Source organism: Ascochyta rabiei, chromosome 2 (genome assembly GCF_004011695.2).
Source record: "Ascochyta rabiei chromosome 2, complete sequence".
Taxonomy (NCBI): domain Eukaryota; kingdom Fungi; phylum Ascomycota; class Dothideomycetes; order Pleosporales; family Didymellaceae; genus Ascochyta; species Ascochyta rabiei.
In genome coordinates this window covers 983852-1000824 of record NC_082406.1, presented here as the reverse complement: position 1 = coordinate 1000824, position 16973 = coordinate 983852, and the positions used below count along the sequence as shown (strand labels likewise).

Here is a 16973-nt window from a genome sequence, read left to right as displayed (position 1 = left end):
TCTCTTTCCTTCTTTCTTTCTTTCTTTCTTTCTTTCCTCTTCCTATTCCTCTATCTGTTCCTCTCTTTCCTCGCTATGACTAATAGTGTCTCCATCCGAGCGTATACAGGAAGCAGTCTATAGCACAGCGCCTAGTAGCAGAAAACACCTCACATCGGCTACGCATCAAAGCAGTCACCCTGAGCTTTCAACTCGCAAAGACTTGGAACTCGCAAAGCAGAAATGGAACAGAAGCCAATGAAAAATTCAGTTCTTCTTTTTCTGCTTGTTCAGCGAGCAAGGAAGGGTAGGTTCGTGTGTAGAGGGTTCCGACAACTTGATTGCTTTGCTTTGATTTTCCTTTGGTATCATGGAAAACCCAGTGATGAGACTAGTGAGTGTATAGTCACCCTGGAGCGCAGCAAAGCTGGTGTTTTTGAGGAATGTGTCCATCGTTAATTCGACCACACCAAGGGGTATCGCAGCTCCAACGAGAACAGCGCCGCCGCCAAAGGTGTAATTTGGGATGGAACCCTCGGTCCCCCAGAAATGGGTTTACATACTTTGCGCAGTCTAGTTGGCCATCAGCGGGCTGCGACCAGAGTATGGGACGCTATGATCAAATGGGTTTATGGGTAGAGTGGTGGAGCTGTGATAGACCAAGATATACCCGAGAACTTATAAGCAGATAGCTCATTATCGACCTGCTACGTCAATCATCCATCCTAGGAACAACTCGGAAGGTATTGCCGCGAGGAGCCGCTATACATTTAGCCCGTGTAGAATCAGGCTTTCCAGACGCAACATTACCCCGCCCCCGAATCTCCTGGCATTGGCAGAAGCCACCTCCCACGTCGACAGTATTGAAAGTCAAGTGTAAGATGGATGGATTCAGACGTCGGAAGACGCGCTGTTGAGGATAACCAGAGTAGCCTGAACCGGTAATAGCCACCCGTGGAAACCACCTTCCAACAAAAAATTCCATCGCAAGTTGAACCCTCTCTCTTCTACTTTCTCGGCTTCTTGCACGCGATAGGAGCGAATGTTTCGCCCTTTCTCTGCACCTGTCTGGTGTGCTGTGCAGTACCACTTGCGATGCGCGGTATAGAATTTCAACTTCGTCCGATCACAAGGGCCAGCCTCACACTGAAGAGGCTTCTCGGATCTCAATATCAAGTCCCTTCCGCTGCGCGCTCAAAGCTCGTGAGGTCTGCAGAAGAACTTCTTGCTTAGCCCAACGAATTTCATCTTGGTCTTGGCGCAGCCATCAGCCTCGCAGCAGCTTGGCCGATCACGATCTGGCTTCGACTTGATCTGGGTCGGACCTCGCTCTGCATCCATGTCCGATTCGTCTCTCGCTCGGCCAATAATGAGGGTGCAATAGTATTTAAGGTGTCGACTGTAGAAACGATACGTGGCGCCTTTGCAGCCTTCATGCTCGCATTGTGCAGGCGGCTTTCACCCTGATTGCTTTTTGGGCCGGAACTCGTGGCTGTCGGCTGCTCGGCTGACCTCTAACCGTTCTGGACGTTCTCTGCCATTGGTATCGAGGTAGTTCACGCAGTTGTAACACTTGACCCGATCAGCTCTTGGCTTGGTCGGATCGGCCGACCTCCAAGCTCGACGGTTGAACGGTGGATCGTCTGGCTGGGGAGCGACACTTTCATAGTTGACGCATTTCGCGCCCTGATTTGATTTCTGGGCCTCGCCTGCCCTGTGCAAAACTCCAGGTTGAGTTGAGGCCGAGCGCAAGTGGAGTATCCAGATCGCAATCGGATCGGATCTGCTCGAACACTTCGTATAGGTGATCGTTGATGAAGGGAGACTCAGGATATCCAGAGTGCCTCAGCCTAGGATTGTTGATGGTACCAAGATATATCATCATCACACTCTCACAGACAAGGTCGAGCCATGACTCAGGCTCAAACCCAAAATGGGCGTGAGTGACGGCACTCAGTACTTAATCGTGTTAGTAGAACACCACACAGCCAAGGCTCCATTCACCACTGGAACTTAACATAGGCTCTGTCGATTTCGGGACCTGCGCTTTCCCTTCGCCGTTTCATCGTGCTGTCGTGTGGTGTGGTGTGGTGTGGAGAGCGGAGGTACTTCGCAGCTTGGGAAGTGAGTGAGTGAGAGAAACAGGCACTAACCGCTTTGGGTAAGTCTGAGGCCAGGCGGCCGCCGCGATCTTCACGCGTTACAATGCGAGCGCAATATGGTACTTTGCACTTTTCCCGTATGTTCATCTTGTCATATTCAAACCCATCTTCGGGATTTGCAAACTCGATCGCCATCGCAACATGTGAGCGATCGGCGTGGCCTGACAAGAGACGCCCACCGGGACCCACCGCAGCCCACCGGCGAATTGCCTTTGTTCAGTGGAAACCACGTCTCTTGGCTATCTTTGCCTCGCACCTGCGTTCGCACAAAAAGCATGCCACTGTCTGTCACTATCTATCTCATGTCGCTGTTCGTACAAGAACGAGACCCGGGCCATGCGCTATAAATTGCACCAGCCAGGGCTCGCGTAATCGCGTATCTGAAAGCTGACGGAGCCGTCGTCGGAGGAATAGCCCCACGGCGACTATCCGAACTTCTGCGGGGAATCCTGCAGGGTTAATATAAATCCTCGCTCGGTCAAAATGCCGACGGAGGTTCATCTCTTGACGAATACGGTAAACTTGCTACAGCAAGGTTACTTCATTGTGCTCGGTTCGCCTCTCTGCGCATCATTGCCATTTACACCCCAGCGGACACCCACGTCGATGGCGGAACAATGGAGGATAAAAGCGTGCCGGCACCTGTACATGGCCACCACAAACTCATTTTTCCTGTTCGTTGCACAGCAAAAACCTTTTTGCCAAGATGAGACGAAACAGTATCTCTGCTCTTGCCTTGCTGCCTTTGCTCTCCGAGGTGCAGGCTGCTCTTGATGGCGATGCTTTGGCGAAGCAGTACTTTGGCAACGATGCGCCTTGGTACCGCAATCGCATCCCGTTCTTCGAGACCAGCGACAGGGATCTCACCGATGTCTATTACTACCGTTGGAACATATTTCGCGCCCACCAGCGCGACCTTGGCGCAAGCGGCTTTATTTCGACTGAGTTTCTGGACGACGTGGGCTGGCAGACCAAGCCATGGGCGTCTTTAAACGATGCTACGGGCTTCCATCTGCTTGAAGGCCGCTGGTGCCGTGATCGACGTTTCAAGGAGGACTACGCCACGTTCATGTTTAGCTCGAATAGTAACACCCGTCAGTTCTCTGAGAGCATGGCAGCCTCGGTTTATAAGGGCTATCTTGTTGACGGTGTCGCTACGGATGCTACTGCGCGCTTGGACGCTATGACGTCCGTGTTTGATGCATGGCAGGACGCCTTCGACACATCAAAGGGTCTTTACTATGTAGAGCCGCTCCGCGATGCCACCGAATACACCATCTCCAGTATTGATGCTACCAATGGCACAGACGGCTTCACCGGAGGCAACGCTTTCCGACCGAGTATCAACTCCTACCAGTATGACAACGCGATCTCAATCGCGAAGCTTGCTCAGTTGAAGGGCACCTCTAATGATACCGTCATAACCTATAATAAAAGGGCTGCCGACATCAAAAGCCGCGTGCAAAACGACCTCTGGAACTCGACTCTGGAGCACTTCATCGATCGTTTCCAGGTTAACAACGAATTCGTCAAGTACTGGGACTTCATCCGTGGCCGTGAGCTTGTTGGTTTCGTTCCCTGGGCTCACGATTTGCCAGATGACACTCCTGAGTTCGCCGAGGCGTGGAAGCACGCTCTAGATACCAACGAGTTTGCGGGCTCTCATGGCCTCCGCACCGTCGGCCCCACATACCAATACTACATGCGCCAGTACCGCTATGTGGAAGAGAACGGTACACAGCCAGAATGCCAGTGGTCAGGCCCGTCATGGGCTTTTCAGACGACTCAGGTGCTTACCGGTCTTGCGAATTTTCTCGATCACTACCCCGACGGAACCGCCACCGGTACCATCAGTCGGAGCGACTATACTAAGCTCCTACAACAGTACGCTAGGTTGCATTACAACCCTGAGCGTGGCAACATTTTAGACCTTGAGGAGGACTACTACCCAGATACCGGCTATCCAATCGTCGGACTGAAGCGGTCCCTTCACTACTTCCACTCTGGATTCGTTGACTTGATTCTCTCCGGCTTTGTCGGTATTCGCCCCAGTGCCGATGATATTCTTGAGATCAATCCTGCTGCCGAGGCGCCTGCCATTTCATACTTCCGTGCTGACTCGATCATATATCACGGCCATGAGATCGCTGTGCAGTGGGATGCCGATGGTTCACGTTACGGCTCAGCAGGTCTCAAGGTCGAAGTCGATGGTCAAGAAGTTGCTTCTTCGCCTACTCTCGCCCGCTTGAGCGTTCAGCTTGGACGTACTGCACCCCCCGCTATCACTCGCAAGATCGCCAAATCCGTCAAGCTCAGTACCGATACTGCATTCCCCGCCGGCAGCGCCTCGGTTTCTGGTGTTGATGCTGCTTCTCTTTACGGCGCGATTGATGGCCGGATTTGGTTCTTCCCTGAGACCGAAGTCGCTAACGGCTGGAGCACACCTCAGGGCAACGGCACCAATGTCTGGTTCCAGGTCGACTTTGGCTCTTCTACCGCTATCAGCAGCGCTGAGATTGCTTTCTTTGCAAATGCAGAGCAGGGCTTCGATGCGCCAACTGGCTACCGTGTCCAAGTTGCCAACGGCGATTCGTGGGTTGATGTGTCCGAGTCTAAGTACGCTGAGCCCGTAGCCAACGGTATCACAGAAGCGTCATGGTCGGAGGCGAGCAGCAGCCAGGTCAGGATCGTATTCTCGCCAAAGGATGGTCAGAAGGTCAGGCTTGTGGAGTTTAAGCTGTTCTAGGGGATATGTAGCGTAGGTATCATGTGACTCCATAACATGTAAAGGAAATCGAGCTGTTGAAAAGATTGTGGATTTCGTACATGAGTACTATAAGATTCTCTACCAGTACACTTTGTAGAACTGCTTGATATTTAGCATCGTCCATTTCGCTCTGCTCACGTTATCCAGTAGACGCGAGGAATACCTCCATGCAAATGCTGAATATATTGGTTGGACGATCAGAGACAGCCAATGGTGCAATCAAGATTCTACTACTTTTTGCATATGCTTGCGCTGCCAGCTATGATTGGCTACAGTTTCGGCTATAGAGGAAAGGCGCTAGCTCAACTACTCAATATGGAAATTTTGGGAAACCATCGATTTACCCACTAAATGGGAATCTTACTTCTTCGCTTGGAACGTTACCCCGCCGATCGCTGGTTCGCAGCTTCTACCTCGACTCCACTCCACCCATTCTCTCCCGCTATTTTGTCAAACTAACTGTCTTGTGGTTTGGCGCAGTGAGATATAGTTTAGTATCTACATGCATTTATGTGTGTTGCTGTGGTCCCTGACTCCAACAGGACGCGATCAGGCAGCCGCTCGGCAATTCGGACATCGCCGACTCTATCTGTCGTCGGTCACCACAGATCACTCTATATTACATCTGAGTTGATCAAGCCTTTGAGAACAAAGTATGGCATTCAACACTATGTGTGGGAAGGCTATATCATAGCTCAGCACGCGACAAGCCTGCGCGTAAAGCAGGACTACCTTACGCTAGCTTCCCTAACCGGACCTCCTGCCTTGACACCAATACATTGGCAAAGAGCAACGACAAAACATAGAAGAGAGACACAAAGAGAGGGTATAGTGGTGAAGTACGATCTACTGAACGCCATACGCCACATGCGATCGAAAGCGAAAGTACAACATGGACAACAATAGCCAGGCCCAGACGCCTAATCAAATTGCGAATCTGAAATGATCAGCAAGAGTTGGTGAAATAGCGACTGGACAGAACGTACCTGAATTGAAACTACCAAAGGCTTTCCTGTTCAGCACCTAGCCCTCCACTAGTTCTTGACCGCATACACCGCACAGCAAGCATCCCTCCAGTGCGAGCAATTGTAGCACCCAGCATTGTGATCGCAGCTGTTGTCGGCATGGCAGTAGCAACACTGCCACCTGTAGGTCACATTGCCATCGACAAGCTCGCCATGAACGTGTACAGAACTAGCATGGAAGTGCCTCAGAGGAGCGAAGCCGTGAGTGTTGGTGTCGTCGAGGGCGAAGTCATACTCGGCGTGCGCGGTTCCAGTCTCGCAGTCACTGCATCGAGTGTGCTGGCACTCGCCACTCGAGCACCTCGGGTTATTGATGATAGTCATCGGTCCGTTTTTGCACTGGCAGCAGTACCAGACAGTTTTCATAAAAGAAGACGAGGTGTGCAAAGAGTTTGGATCAAAGCTTGATGATAAAGGTACTGTGCTATTGAAGCGATGGAATTGGGTGGTGTTCTCTAACCTGACACGAGCAGAAAGAGTTGTTATAGACCTATGAAGGACTCCGACGTCCTCTGGTATGCCTCACTCACGATGTTGGCCGACATCGCACAAAATCGCACCGCCACTTTGCCCTTCTTGCCCTCTGCCCTCTCGTTTGCAACAGGCCCACTTCAAAAGTCATCACCAAAGTTCTATGCTTCATTTTCGCCTCGTTGTATGCCCGGAGTGATTGTGGCTGTTAGGTGGTGCCTCTTTACCAGACGATTGGAACGGACGCCTGAGTATGTGGCAAACAACGTTCGATAGTTGAAAATTGCAAGAAGGAATAATGGCACCCATCCCAATCCACTACAATACTCAGAATGACAGTCTATTGGAGGCATGGTGGCTTTGTTTTTCCTCCAAAAGTCCCTTGAACCGCATCCTTCGGACTTGAGCAAGTGACAGCAGCCTGAGCACTGAGGTTAGGAGCCTTCTTCGCAGGCCAAGAGCGGCTAGACGCGCCGACAGAGCCACCGACTTGTGGCAATGCTTGCTAGTACATCTGGGGAGTAGGACAAGACCATGGTGCGGATAAGGTACCCGTCGAAGGATTCGACACGTGCGATGCCTCCATCATCCTGCAAGGCTGCATCCGAAATGGCGATTTAGCTAACATGTCTTATGCACTTGCATGACAGCTTTGCTTTCAAAGTCGAGACTAAAGACACTGTACTTAGTTTGATTTAGGTTTTGTTGAAGTTGCGAGGTATGGTAACAAAGAGGCCACTCAGTAAAAGTGGACCTCTCTCCACTGTCGTGCAAATGCGCCTTGACAGTTTTCCAACGAAAAGCAGGCAAAAATTAGGTTTCCTCTCGGAAAGTAAAGCTAAAGTGGGGCGGAAGGCAAGAGGGACGTTAGGGAGTCAGCTGACAAGTCCCGTTGCAGTTGGTCAGGGGCATCGTTCCTAGGCAACCAGGCTGCGCAAAGGGCATGTACTGATGTCGTCACCGCCATGCTCTTAAGGTGATGTCGTTCCCATGGCAACAGTCTGTTGATGAGGGCCACGACTTTGACTGCCCGTAATAATGGCCAAGCAAGATGCCTAAGGCTGAGTCTTGGCGAAGGACTTTGTATCATGCCTCCGCTGCACTGCCTTGTCTCTTCCACTAGCGCTACAACTGCAGCCTTGACCTAATCTTTTGCCACCCTTCCAAGTCTCAGAGCCTCTTTTGGCCCCCGGAGGATTTCCAAACGTGTGTTTGAGCTTTCCCTACACCCTCAAGTAAATATGAAGACTGGGATGCTCGGGTGGCTTGATCCTGCTCTCGCTTGCAACCTTGTTCGTAGATCAGTTGAATCTCTCCGATACCAGTGGCAGAGAGTCACGAGTGTTTGCAACAGTGTTGACGCATGATTTCTAAGAGATTTGTATAGATTGCTGAATGATGGGTATCTAGCTACGATGACCAGCGCCGGTAGATGCCCGCCTAGGGAAACGACAGAAACCTCCAAGAACCAATCTTCAAATTCAATGAGTAGAGCGAGAGAACCAAAGAAATTTGTGCCAAATGCTATCAAAGAAGTGTAACGACAAACCAAGGAAAGGACAGACTGAGCCGCGTCGGGGAGATCAAAGAAGACTGGTTGGCCTTGTACATGACCAACAGTACACTATTATTGTATTGCAAGACATCCCAATCGTCAATGAGTATTTGTCGACCGCAGCCACCATGTCATGGAGGCAACAGAACATCAGCAAAGAGTTCGTCCGGTAGATAAGAGCCGTTAAGGATGTCATAGTGGGACCCAAAGTTGAAGAAGCTGCTTAAACGGCTTCAACTTGGCATGCACCACAACAAGTGTGACCACAGGTGTGACAATTCGCCTGCCAGGCGCTCATGCCGCCATCTCCGCAGACACAACAGTACCACAAAGTATCTCCGTCACTGGGGGCACCGCCATGGTGGTTATCACCATAGAAACCAACGTTTTTAGGGTGGTTGGCCGTGGTGAGGAGGACAGAGGCGAAGGGTTCAGCCAGTGGAAGAGTGAAAGACGACAGATGGAGAGCAGACAGCACTGGGGCGGCCATTGAAGCAGAAGGCGACCGAAGGCTTTCCTTGACATGGGCGAGCTCCTGAAGACTGAAGATCTCGGTGGAGAGAGGTTGCATGGTGGACTGAACTGGCATTATTGCTGAGGGAGGTGTGGAATGTATCTCGACGATTGTTTAAAGCCGATGAACTTGGTGCCGAAGCAATGCTTTGATGATGTTGATGGGTGGTGGTGATGGTGATGATGATGATAAGGGAGCATAGTGACCTTGATATATCTTTTTGTCCTGACGGAGGACCTGCTTACATCACTGCCACTCTCTTTGCCTAGTCTCTGCTCGAGAATGACTGAGGGCAATCATGATGGTCATTACCGGGGCGAAGTCTGAAGGCAGTAGTGGTGAAGCAGTATGGCCATCGGGAGGCGTTTGGAGGCCTGAGCTGGGCAGCATTGTGGCAGAGGACTTCTAGGATGGAACCTTGCGGCGTGGCCAAAGCATACGTTCTCGACCTTACACGTGCTCTGTCAACGGATTCTGTCGTGCTGAGGCCATGGATGGGCATGTTGGGCAGATTTCGCATCCATGATTGGCCGTATCAAGCGCGGATAAGGCCTCTGAGATGGTCTTGGCAGGCATTCTGGCTAAAATAGACCTAGAAATCTGTAACAAATAAAGGTTTCCCGAGTAGACAGCACCGATAGAGGTATCCCAGTGAATCAGCGGCAACAATCGTTAGTCTTCGTGGTGCACTTTGCCTAAGGCAAGTGAGGCTGGTGCAGGCGTGAATTGTGGTCCGTGATTAGCGCGTCTTTGCCTTCTTCGCCTGCTACTCAGCATACCTGACTTAGTGTAAGTTAAACCTGGTCCCACTGTAATATATCGGCCAGACGCAGCTCGTATTCAGCTGCGCTCAGTTCCAGGGTGGTGGGCGTACTGTGCATACCAGGCCGCAAGATCTCGTACCTGATCATCAACAGAGGCCTTGGGTTTATGAAAATTGCAAACGCTGTACGTAAAAATTAGCGAGACACCTGCATACAGACTCTAGAAAATGCCAGGAGCACGGCTACATCTGCCCCGATTGTGATGCGAAATTGTGAGTTTGCGGATTTGGTCACGTCTGTACTCTTCGCTTCGACAAGTCCATGCGCCTACTTCACAATCTTACCGGTCGCCGTAGGCCGCAGAAATGCTATATGCTAGATGGCCGAGACTGCAGTTGATTTTACTGGGCGTGCTCAGAGCTTGACAGTCAGACCGGGCCCGGGCTGCGCAAGATGTGTAATTGACCACGTTGGATCCTCGGACCAGGTTGAGAGCTCTGACCTTTGCGCTAGTCGTCGCCGGTGACTTGCTGTGCAAGCTGACCATCCGGTGGCGCCTGTTGGTACTGATATACAGCATCCGCCAGGACTGAGTATGTTCGATGACGGCCGAGTTCCCGACAGCCAGGGTACATAGCTGGTCAGACGCCAGTCGAGTAAGAAGAAGTCGGTAACCTTGTGCAGCTGTGTTCACGATCAGTCAGCATAGAACTCAATAACAAAGGGTATGGCCGTACTTGAGATACAAAAAACCGTCTCGTCCCTCTTCGTGCTCTAAGTTTCCCTTGAACGCGCCCTGACGGATGTTGCGGTGAGGGACTTCTGACCGCCCTTTTTCGTTTTTCAGAGCGCCACCCACTTATACAGGCTCCCTGATGTGTTTTATGTTTACTTCTTTCGTTGTCGTTTGCCCTCGCTCGCCTCATTGCGATACTTGACGACTACGAAGCGACCTATGATATGCCCAACAATGAAGTGCCCGGCTCAATGCATCAGATAGCCCGCAGCCGAGAACATGGTACCTCGAACCTTGAAGCAGGCTGAGCAGAAAGGCATACCGCAAGGCTGAACCGGTGAGTGAAGCGGTTGGTCCGGACCAGCATCGTCAGGTAGGCCGCTGAGCGCGTTGGCAAGGGAGCACAATGAATGCGCAACCGCAGCTACACCAGCAGTAAATTAGCAAAAGCGATAATGATAGTGAACATGGAAGAAAGCCAAAGCAGGCTGTGAAAGGTAGCACTTGAAGTTGCGAGGTGCTTGCAGTGCGGTAGCTGCAGTTGCCAGCTCAGAGCTGACAACGACTCGTGTCCACGTCAGCTACAAGTGTGGAACTCCATGTGCAATGGCTACCTCGATCAACGGTCTTGTCAAGGTTCGCGAATGCATGGTCTTACGCGATCCAGAATTGGTTTTAGCAACCTGGTGATACATCGATGGTGTTGACTTTGAGGTAAACAGATCGGCATGACGTCTCCGCTCGAAATCGTGGCGGCGATCAAGGCGCAGCGCCAAGCGACAACCTCAGCCTTCATTACCGTCCCAGCCTAGAGACCATGACACACTGTCTTTCGCCGTACAATCGCGCTCCCTCGTGAGGCTCGCCTTCTTCGCCTCGAGATGGCGCCCCCGGTAGCCCCAGCAGCGGGCGCAACAAAGGCCGACGTGCGCGACCAGTCTGCCCTCGAGCAGCGCCTGGGACAATCGACATCGGTAATCATGCCCCTACTCGAGTTCGGCGCAATAGGCTACGTGACCTGGGTTCTTGTATACCAGATATGCATAGAGTACCTGATCGATCCCTCCGCCGAATTCCGCCACGACTTCAACATTCAGCCTCGACGCGCCACCGGCATCGCTCTTATCGTCGTATACGCCGTGCTCCTTCTCCTACTTCTTATACCATGGCTGCGCCTTCTACAGGTCATATGGTCGAGACCGGACCTCACGCCTTTAGGGGATGTGTCGCTAGAGAAAAAAGAAGTCACGACCACGTGGCTTGGCGAATACGACGCGTACATTTGTGACTACGAAGGCATGCCTTTATGGTGTGATAAGTGCCACAATTGGAAGCCAGATAGAACGCATCACTGCAAGGAGCTGGGTCGCTGTGTACGCAAAATGGATCACTACTGTCCCTGGGCCGGCGGTATCATTGCAGAGACCACGCACAAGTTTTTTATGCAGTTTGTCTCTTTTGGGGCCTTGTACACAGCCTACGCGTGGATCGTGAGTGCGGTATTTTTGGGCGAGCGGATTGCAAAGGTGAGCAACAAACTTCTTGCAAGGCCTGGCACCTCGATGCTGACTCTATACAGACTGGCTCACGCCCGGGCACCTGGATAGGTGTGATCGCTGTCGCAGTTTTGTTCTGCATTTTCACCTTCACCATGAGCTGCATGACTGGCTGGAATCTTTGTATCAACTACACGTCTGTGGAAGGCATCCAGCGAGGCGGCGTTCAGAATATCGCCTTCCTAATCGCTACTCCAGAACGATCAAGCCTCCCATCAACACTCTCTTCAAAAGACAAATCGCAAGACCACGACGATTGGTCCGTTTTGACCACCATTCAACGCGGTACAGGACGCACCTACGTTGTCATGCAGACCAAGCCCCACGAGCATCCCTGGTACACTAGCCTCATGATGGGCTGGAAAGACGTCATGGGCAATAACATTCTCGACTGGTTGACGCCCATCAAGCACAGCCCGAATACACACAAAAGTAATCGAGGCGAGTTTGAGTGGGGCGAGCTGGTCTACGATATGGCGAGGCAGTACGAAGCACACAATCCCGGCGTGAAGTTAGCACTTCTTTATTGAACATTGGTAGTTATGTCCTTCTAGCATTCTCCTGGCGTTTGGAAGATACCCTCATACGTATATACATATGCATCGCAGCTAACACATACTTGGTAACGAACTTCATTCTGCTGCATGACTATCTGATTAGAGCCATGGAAACTTGCGTACTGACCGTGTCACATATAATCGCTCACCCACATATTGCGCCAACGTCATGCAATCGACATGTGTTCGACACGTTCGCTGACGAGACGACACCTGCTAGCACCTCGTTCGGTAGATGCCGTATCCAAGTCAGTCGTCCAGACATCACGAGCAGTACGTGCCAGTGGGTCAGTACCGATGCAGCCAGTCTGGTACACTACGGCTTCTCCCCTCGCAGCACCCAAGGCGCCAATAGCTGCTGCGGACCAGCGGCTCTCACGAATCAGAACCTCGCTGCCTTTCGTGCAACGTCTTGACGTTGCGATGACCGGTATCAGGGCGTGAGATCCGTGGATGAGGGTGAGCTACGATGCTGGACGTGTCCATCGCTTGTGGCTGCGTGTAGGCGAACTGGAGACATCTGGCTCTACAGTCCTGCATACGTGTCCCTGCTGTAGACTGAATCTTCGTGTCGGTAATGTCGTTGTCCTTCCAGTGCTGGTACGGAAATCAAGTCTGCTCGAACACAATGGCCAGATTTGCAGCATGACACACGTGCCCCGGCGGCAGCACCCTGAACGCGTTCGGTCGTAGGCATGTAACAGAAGATGCACGCGAAATATCTCCCGTGGCAGGTTTTCACCCTCCACGGCCCTCCTATCGTCATTCCTCCGGTGCTTGCTGGCCGGCTTCCCAATCCAGACGTCTCGCCCCAACGGTCTGCATGTCTAGATTCAATTCCAGCTCAGACCCCGTCGCGACGCCAATGGGCCAACATTAACCCTCAAGCGGTTGTCACAAGGCCTCTCACTCCCACCTCTGCGGGTCATTCCCGCGAATTTGCAATGACACCCGCACCGCCTCACTCCTCCGCCGTTGCATCACCGTGATCGCCACTGTCAGCACCAGGATCCCCCCCATGAAAGCCGTTGACTCGCGATTGTGGACATGGTACACGATGGACCTTGGGTGTGGTCTACCTAATGCACTTCGGGCCGGTCCCCGCACCAGAGGAGCCATCAGGGCCAGACTGCGCTACGCGATTGATCGCCACTTCCAAGCTGACAAGCAATCTCGATCTTTGCGCGATGGATGATGCGGACCGCGGGATGTGCTGTGCTGCAGGCCTCGGATTTGCGCGGGTGGGAAATCGTGGTGGGAAGCTTGTGAAATGGGAGGGGGAGGGAAACCTTGCGTCGATCAGACAAGGGTTTATTGCGACATCCACTTTTGACGTGTGTGTGTGTGTGTGTGTGCTTTCCAATACTCTACCCTGGGTCTACAAGTGAAGTGCAGGACAGTCATGACGGCCATGACAGATGAGCGTTGATGCTATCTGTGCTGCTAACCCACAACCGCCGTCTGTCTGTCTGGCTCGAGTGGAGACTCGGTGGTCGAGGCACCGTCTGGGAACTGCGTTGGATCGCAAATCCTGCAACACCACCCACACAACCCCAGCCACGCTCTGTGTCGTCCAACACGCTCCCCGTTTTCGTTTGACGCCAGGCTGGCCATCTTCCTTGCGTGTACGTGACCAAACAGAACCCCTGGAACAGCCTTGTAAGCAGCATGTGCCGGCCGTTAAGCGTCAAGTTTCTTTTACAGTGCATGACCCCCACCCGCTAGGCAAGGTTTACCCACGGCATGCATGAAACACCATCAACGCACCTGCCGAGCCAGGGTACCAAAAACCCTGTCGTTCTCGAGAATAGCTATTCTCCGCACAGGGTGGCTGCTAACATACCCGGCTACGATGCACTACTGTCAAATGATTGTGTGTGTTTGTACCAGTAGCTTTGGCTAGCGCCTCTCCTGTCGATGTTCCAAGTGCGGAAGGAAGATTTGGTAGCCGTTAGTTGCGCAGATTGTCGAACTTTGTGCTGAGTTTATGTGCGAACTCTGTGCGGAGACCGTGGCTGGGCGGTGGCTCGATGCGGTTTTCAATAGTCTGTTGATCTGGTGGCGGTCGGTGCCATTGATGGTGCGGACGCAAAGCATGGAGCAACAGGGTGCGCGCGTTTCACCAGTAAAAGTCACCTTTTCGTGGCGGATTGGTCGATAGTTTCTTTCTCGACCCTTTTTGCTTCCGCGTCAGGTTGATTGGATGTTTGCATGGTCTGAGGCCTGCACGGTCAGTGCTGCACGAGCTCAATTGCGGCCAATATCAAGCATCATGATTACGGGGTGATCAAAGATGGTGAGTTCAAGTTGATTAACACTAAGTACTGAAATCAGAAATCCAACGTCGTCCACGTCGTGTTGTATGCGTGGGAACGCCAGTGACGCCTTGCCGAGATGTGCAAACCCACGCCCATGCCCAATTTTTGATGCTCCATATTGGTATCAGGAGAATTACGTACAGTAAGGAAAGAATGGTCCGTCCTGACACCTGATGATGCGTGTACCGGTTGAGAGCCCGTGTGACAGTAAGAAAAGGGCTTTGAGCCTTTGATGACGAAATAATTTTGCGTCGAAATATCCGACGACTTCAAAGCATGTCCAGTTGCAAGATGATGAAAATAACGGCTTCTGTGTACCAGCAGTACCGACGCTACCGAGTTTGGAGTCGGGCCAAAGACTGGCTACTGCTCGGTACTGTTGTTGGCCTCGCGCTCTCGTTGCTCTTTCTGCGGGGCACGGCGACGCGCGTTGATGAACCAGTTACTGACCTGTAATGTCGTCAGCATTGTTTCTATTAAAAATTCATGCCCGATGTGGACTAGATATTGACGGCCTGAAGGTTTTGAAACCAAACAGCACGTTGAACGCAACTGAAGGATGGCAGACGTAGTGCAAACGTCGGGCCGCGTGCTGAACATGGACTAAGATAGCAACATACCTGGTTCAAGGACAAGTTGGTTGCCCGACACAGATCAAGTTTCTGGTCTTCACTAGGGTATGGTGACTGACGGTTTGCGTTGAACCACTCCTTTAGCAGATTCGTGGCTTCTTTGGGGAGATTACCGCGTCGCTTGCGGTTGAACGCGTTGTGATCGACACCAACATGCTGCTGGAACCTGACATCGTAGTAGCCCTGTTCGTACCCCGCAGGCGGCGGCGCAGCAAACTGTTGGTTAGCGTAGTACACTGATTCGCGGCGGTCATCGTATGGATAGGCGTGCTGCTGCATGTGCGGGTCTTGGTAGTAGCTCTGTCTGCGCTCATACATCATTCCAGGTTGAGGCGGGGGTTGTGCGTAAGAGCCCTGTACAACCATTCGGTGTGCGTGCATGGGAGGTTGTTGGTAGGATGGATGACTCTGGGCGACTGGTTGAGACTGATGACGTGCGTGTGTGGACGCTGGTGCAGGAGGAGGGTAGGGCAAGCTTGGACGATGGAGACTAGGGCCTGCTGATTGCTGTCGGGTCCGAGTAGAGTCTGCATGATACAGTGCTGGATCAATGGCAGAGCTCATACGGCGAAGATCAGCCGGCGGGTACTCTGCAGCGTTGGAGGGACGAGCGTAGATGTCGCCCAATGTATCAACGCGTCTGCGCTTGCTGTCTGACCAGGCTACATCATCGAATTGCGGGCGTACCCGTGGGGAGTTCTCGGTTGAATCATTTCTCCGGGACGGCGTATGTGGTGGTGTTCTTTCAATAGTGGTCTGGACAAACTTCAAGGATTGTTAGTACATGAGGGACTTGACCTGCGGAGGGTACTGACCTCATTAAATGAGGGTAGCTTCCCAGGGAGGTTCTGCTCTCCGGGCTGCAAGGGTGGCGAGCTTCGCTGAAGGTGGTTCTGCGATCTGGTCTTAGTATTGCACCAAGCAGTGTACTCCTCTCGCTTCGAAAGGCTGCGTTCTGGGTGGGTGGCGGATAGAGCATAGTCGCGTTTGAGAGGGTCTATATCGCACTCGAGCGAGTAACGAAAGAGATCGCCCTCTAGACCTCGACGCGAGCATGCGGGTGAGGGAAAAGGGGAAGCGGGGTGTTCAGGGAGGGAAATTTCGCGGAGGGGGCGGTTGGGCTGAGCCGCTGCCCGTTGACGTTTCTTGATACGGCAGGCGTATCTGTAGCCAGTGGACTTGGTGACGGGAGGAAGGATCGTATAAAGAGAGTCTGGAGAGCGCGAAGAAAGAGAAGAATATTGACATACCGCTGCCATGTGTCCCACAGGCCTCTCACTTGACAGGGAAGCCATTCTGTGTGAGTTTACTGGGTTGCAGTGGCGATGCGGAATATCTTGAAGTGTAAGATATTCCATGACCGGCAGTGCGATTTTTATACTGTATGGAGAAAATGTCAGAACATGGTCGACTGTTGGAGAGTGAAGTTGATCCATGGTTCACGATGGTAACTCTAGCGAATGACAGTCGACAGTGTGTCGACTGATTGATCGTGTCATGTTGAACCGAAGAAGCAGAGACCCAAGGCTGGTTACAAAGTACTTACCCAATAGCGAACACGCAAAGTGGTGACGATGGAAAGGGTGATGGAAGACGTGGGGTGCCAAAAAACCAGGGCAACAACAACCACGGAATATATCGCAGATATAGTAGTCTCGAAAAGGAACCTTGGTGCGCTGCGGGACCGGAATTAAGTACAGCAAGTTAGAGTTGGCTGGAGAAATGTACAGGTGGTGGAGTCGCAATTGAGTGGGAGGGAAGGAGCCGGCGCAAGCACGCAGCAGTTCGTAGGAGTTGTCAGCGGGCGCAAGGTGTTTAAGAACAGATCCACGACGACGGAGGCGTTTCTGGGCCAAGCAAGACTGCAACGGGCCGTACAGCGCGATCTTGCACCCAGGTACTGCGCCAGGGGAATGCTAGCAAGCGCCAGCGGGGGA

General features: G+C 52.3%; 5 protein-coding genes across 6 annotated transcripts, besides 4 other annotated features; 3 read left to right on the top strand and 2 right to left on the bottom strand.

Annotated features, from left to right (window-relative positions):
• Positions 1-2: 2 nt before the first annotated feature.
• Positions 3-36: a tandem repeat.
• A 2010-nt stretch (positions 37-2046) lies between these two features.
• Positions 2047-2075: a tandem repeat.
• Positions 2076-2847: 772 nt separating this feature from the next.
• Positions 2848-4887, top strand: EKO05_0001255 (uncharacterized protein; the record flags this gene model as incomplete). Its single annotated transcript, XM_038944937.1, has 1 exon — positions 2848-4887. The coding sequence occupies one exon, from the start codon at positions 2848-2850 to the stop codon at positions 4885-4887; it is 2040 nt and encodes a 679-aa protein (XP_038802012.1).
• A 531-nt stretch (positions 4888-5418) lies between these two features.
• Positions 5419-5814, top strand: EKO05_0001254 (uncharacterized protein; the record flags this gene model as incomplete). Its single annotated transcript, XM_059635629.1, has 1 exon — positions 5419-5814. The coding sequence occupies one exon, from the start codon at positions 5419-5421 to the stop codon at positions 5812-5814; it is 396 nt and encodes a 131-aa protein (XP_059491612.1).
• A 2808-nt stretch (positions 5815-8622) lies between these two features.
• Positions 8623-8678: a tandem repeat.
• Positions 8679-9651: 973 nt separating this feature from the next.
• On the bottom strand, positions 9652-10163 carry EKO05_0001253 (uncharacterized protein; the record flags this gene model as incomplete). Its single annotated transcript, XM_059635628.1, has 2 exons — positions 9652-9921; positions 9975-10163. The coding sequence occupies 2 exons, from the start codon at positions 10161-10163 to the stop codon at positions 9652-9654; spliced, it is 459 nt and encodes a 152-aa protein (XP_059491611.1).
• Positions 10164-10854: 691 nt separating this feature from the next.
• EKO05_0001252 (Protein S-acyltransferase) lies at positions 10855-12059 on the top strand (the record flags this gene model as incomplete). The annotated part of the gene is made up of 2 exons (XM_038937270.1): positions 10855-11499; positions 11553-12059. 2 exons carry the CDS (start codon positions 10855-10857, stop codon positions 12057-12059), a joined length of 1152 nt encoding a protein of 383 aa, XP_038802010.1.
• A 1361-nt stretch (positions 12060-13420) lies between these two features.
• Positions 13421-13441: a tandem repeat.
• A 1326-nt stretch (positions 13442-14767) lies between these two features.
• EKO05_0001251 (homeodomain super) lies at positions 14768-16472 on the bottom strand (the record flags this gene model as incomplete). 2 transcript variants are annotated; one of them, XM_059635627.1, is made up of 4 exons in its annotated part: positions 14768-14854; positions 15025-15801; positions 15852-15929; positions 16287-16472. In XM_059635627.1, 4 exons carry the CDS (start codon positions 16470-16472, stop codon positions 14768-14770), a joined length of 1128 nt encoding a protein of 375 aa, XP_059491610.1. The 2 variants fall into 2 exon arrangements, with proteins under 2 accessions (XP_059491610.1, XP_038802009.2); XM_038937386.2 differs by having other exon boundaries at positions 15852-16472.
• Between the last annotated feature and the right edge of the window lie 501 nt (positions 16473-16973).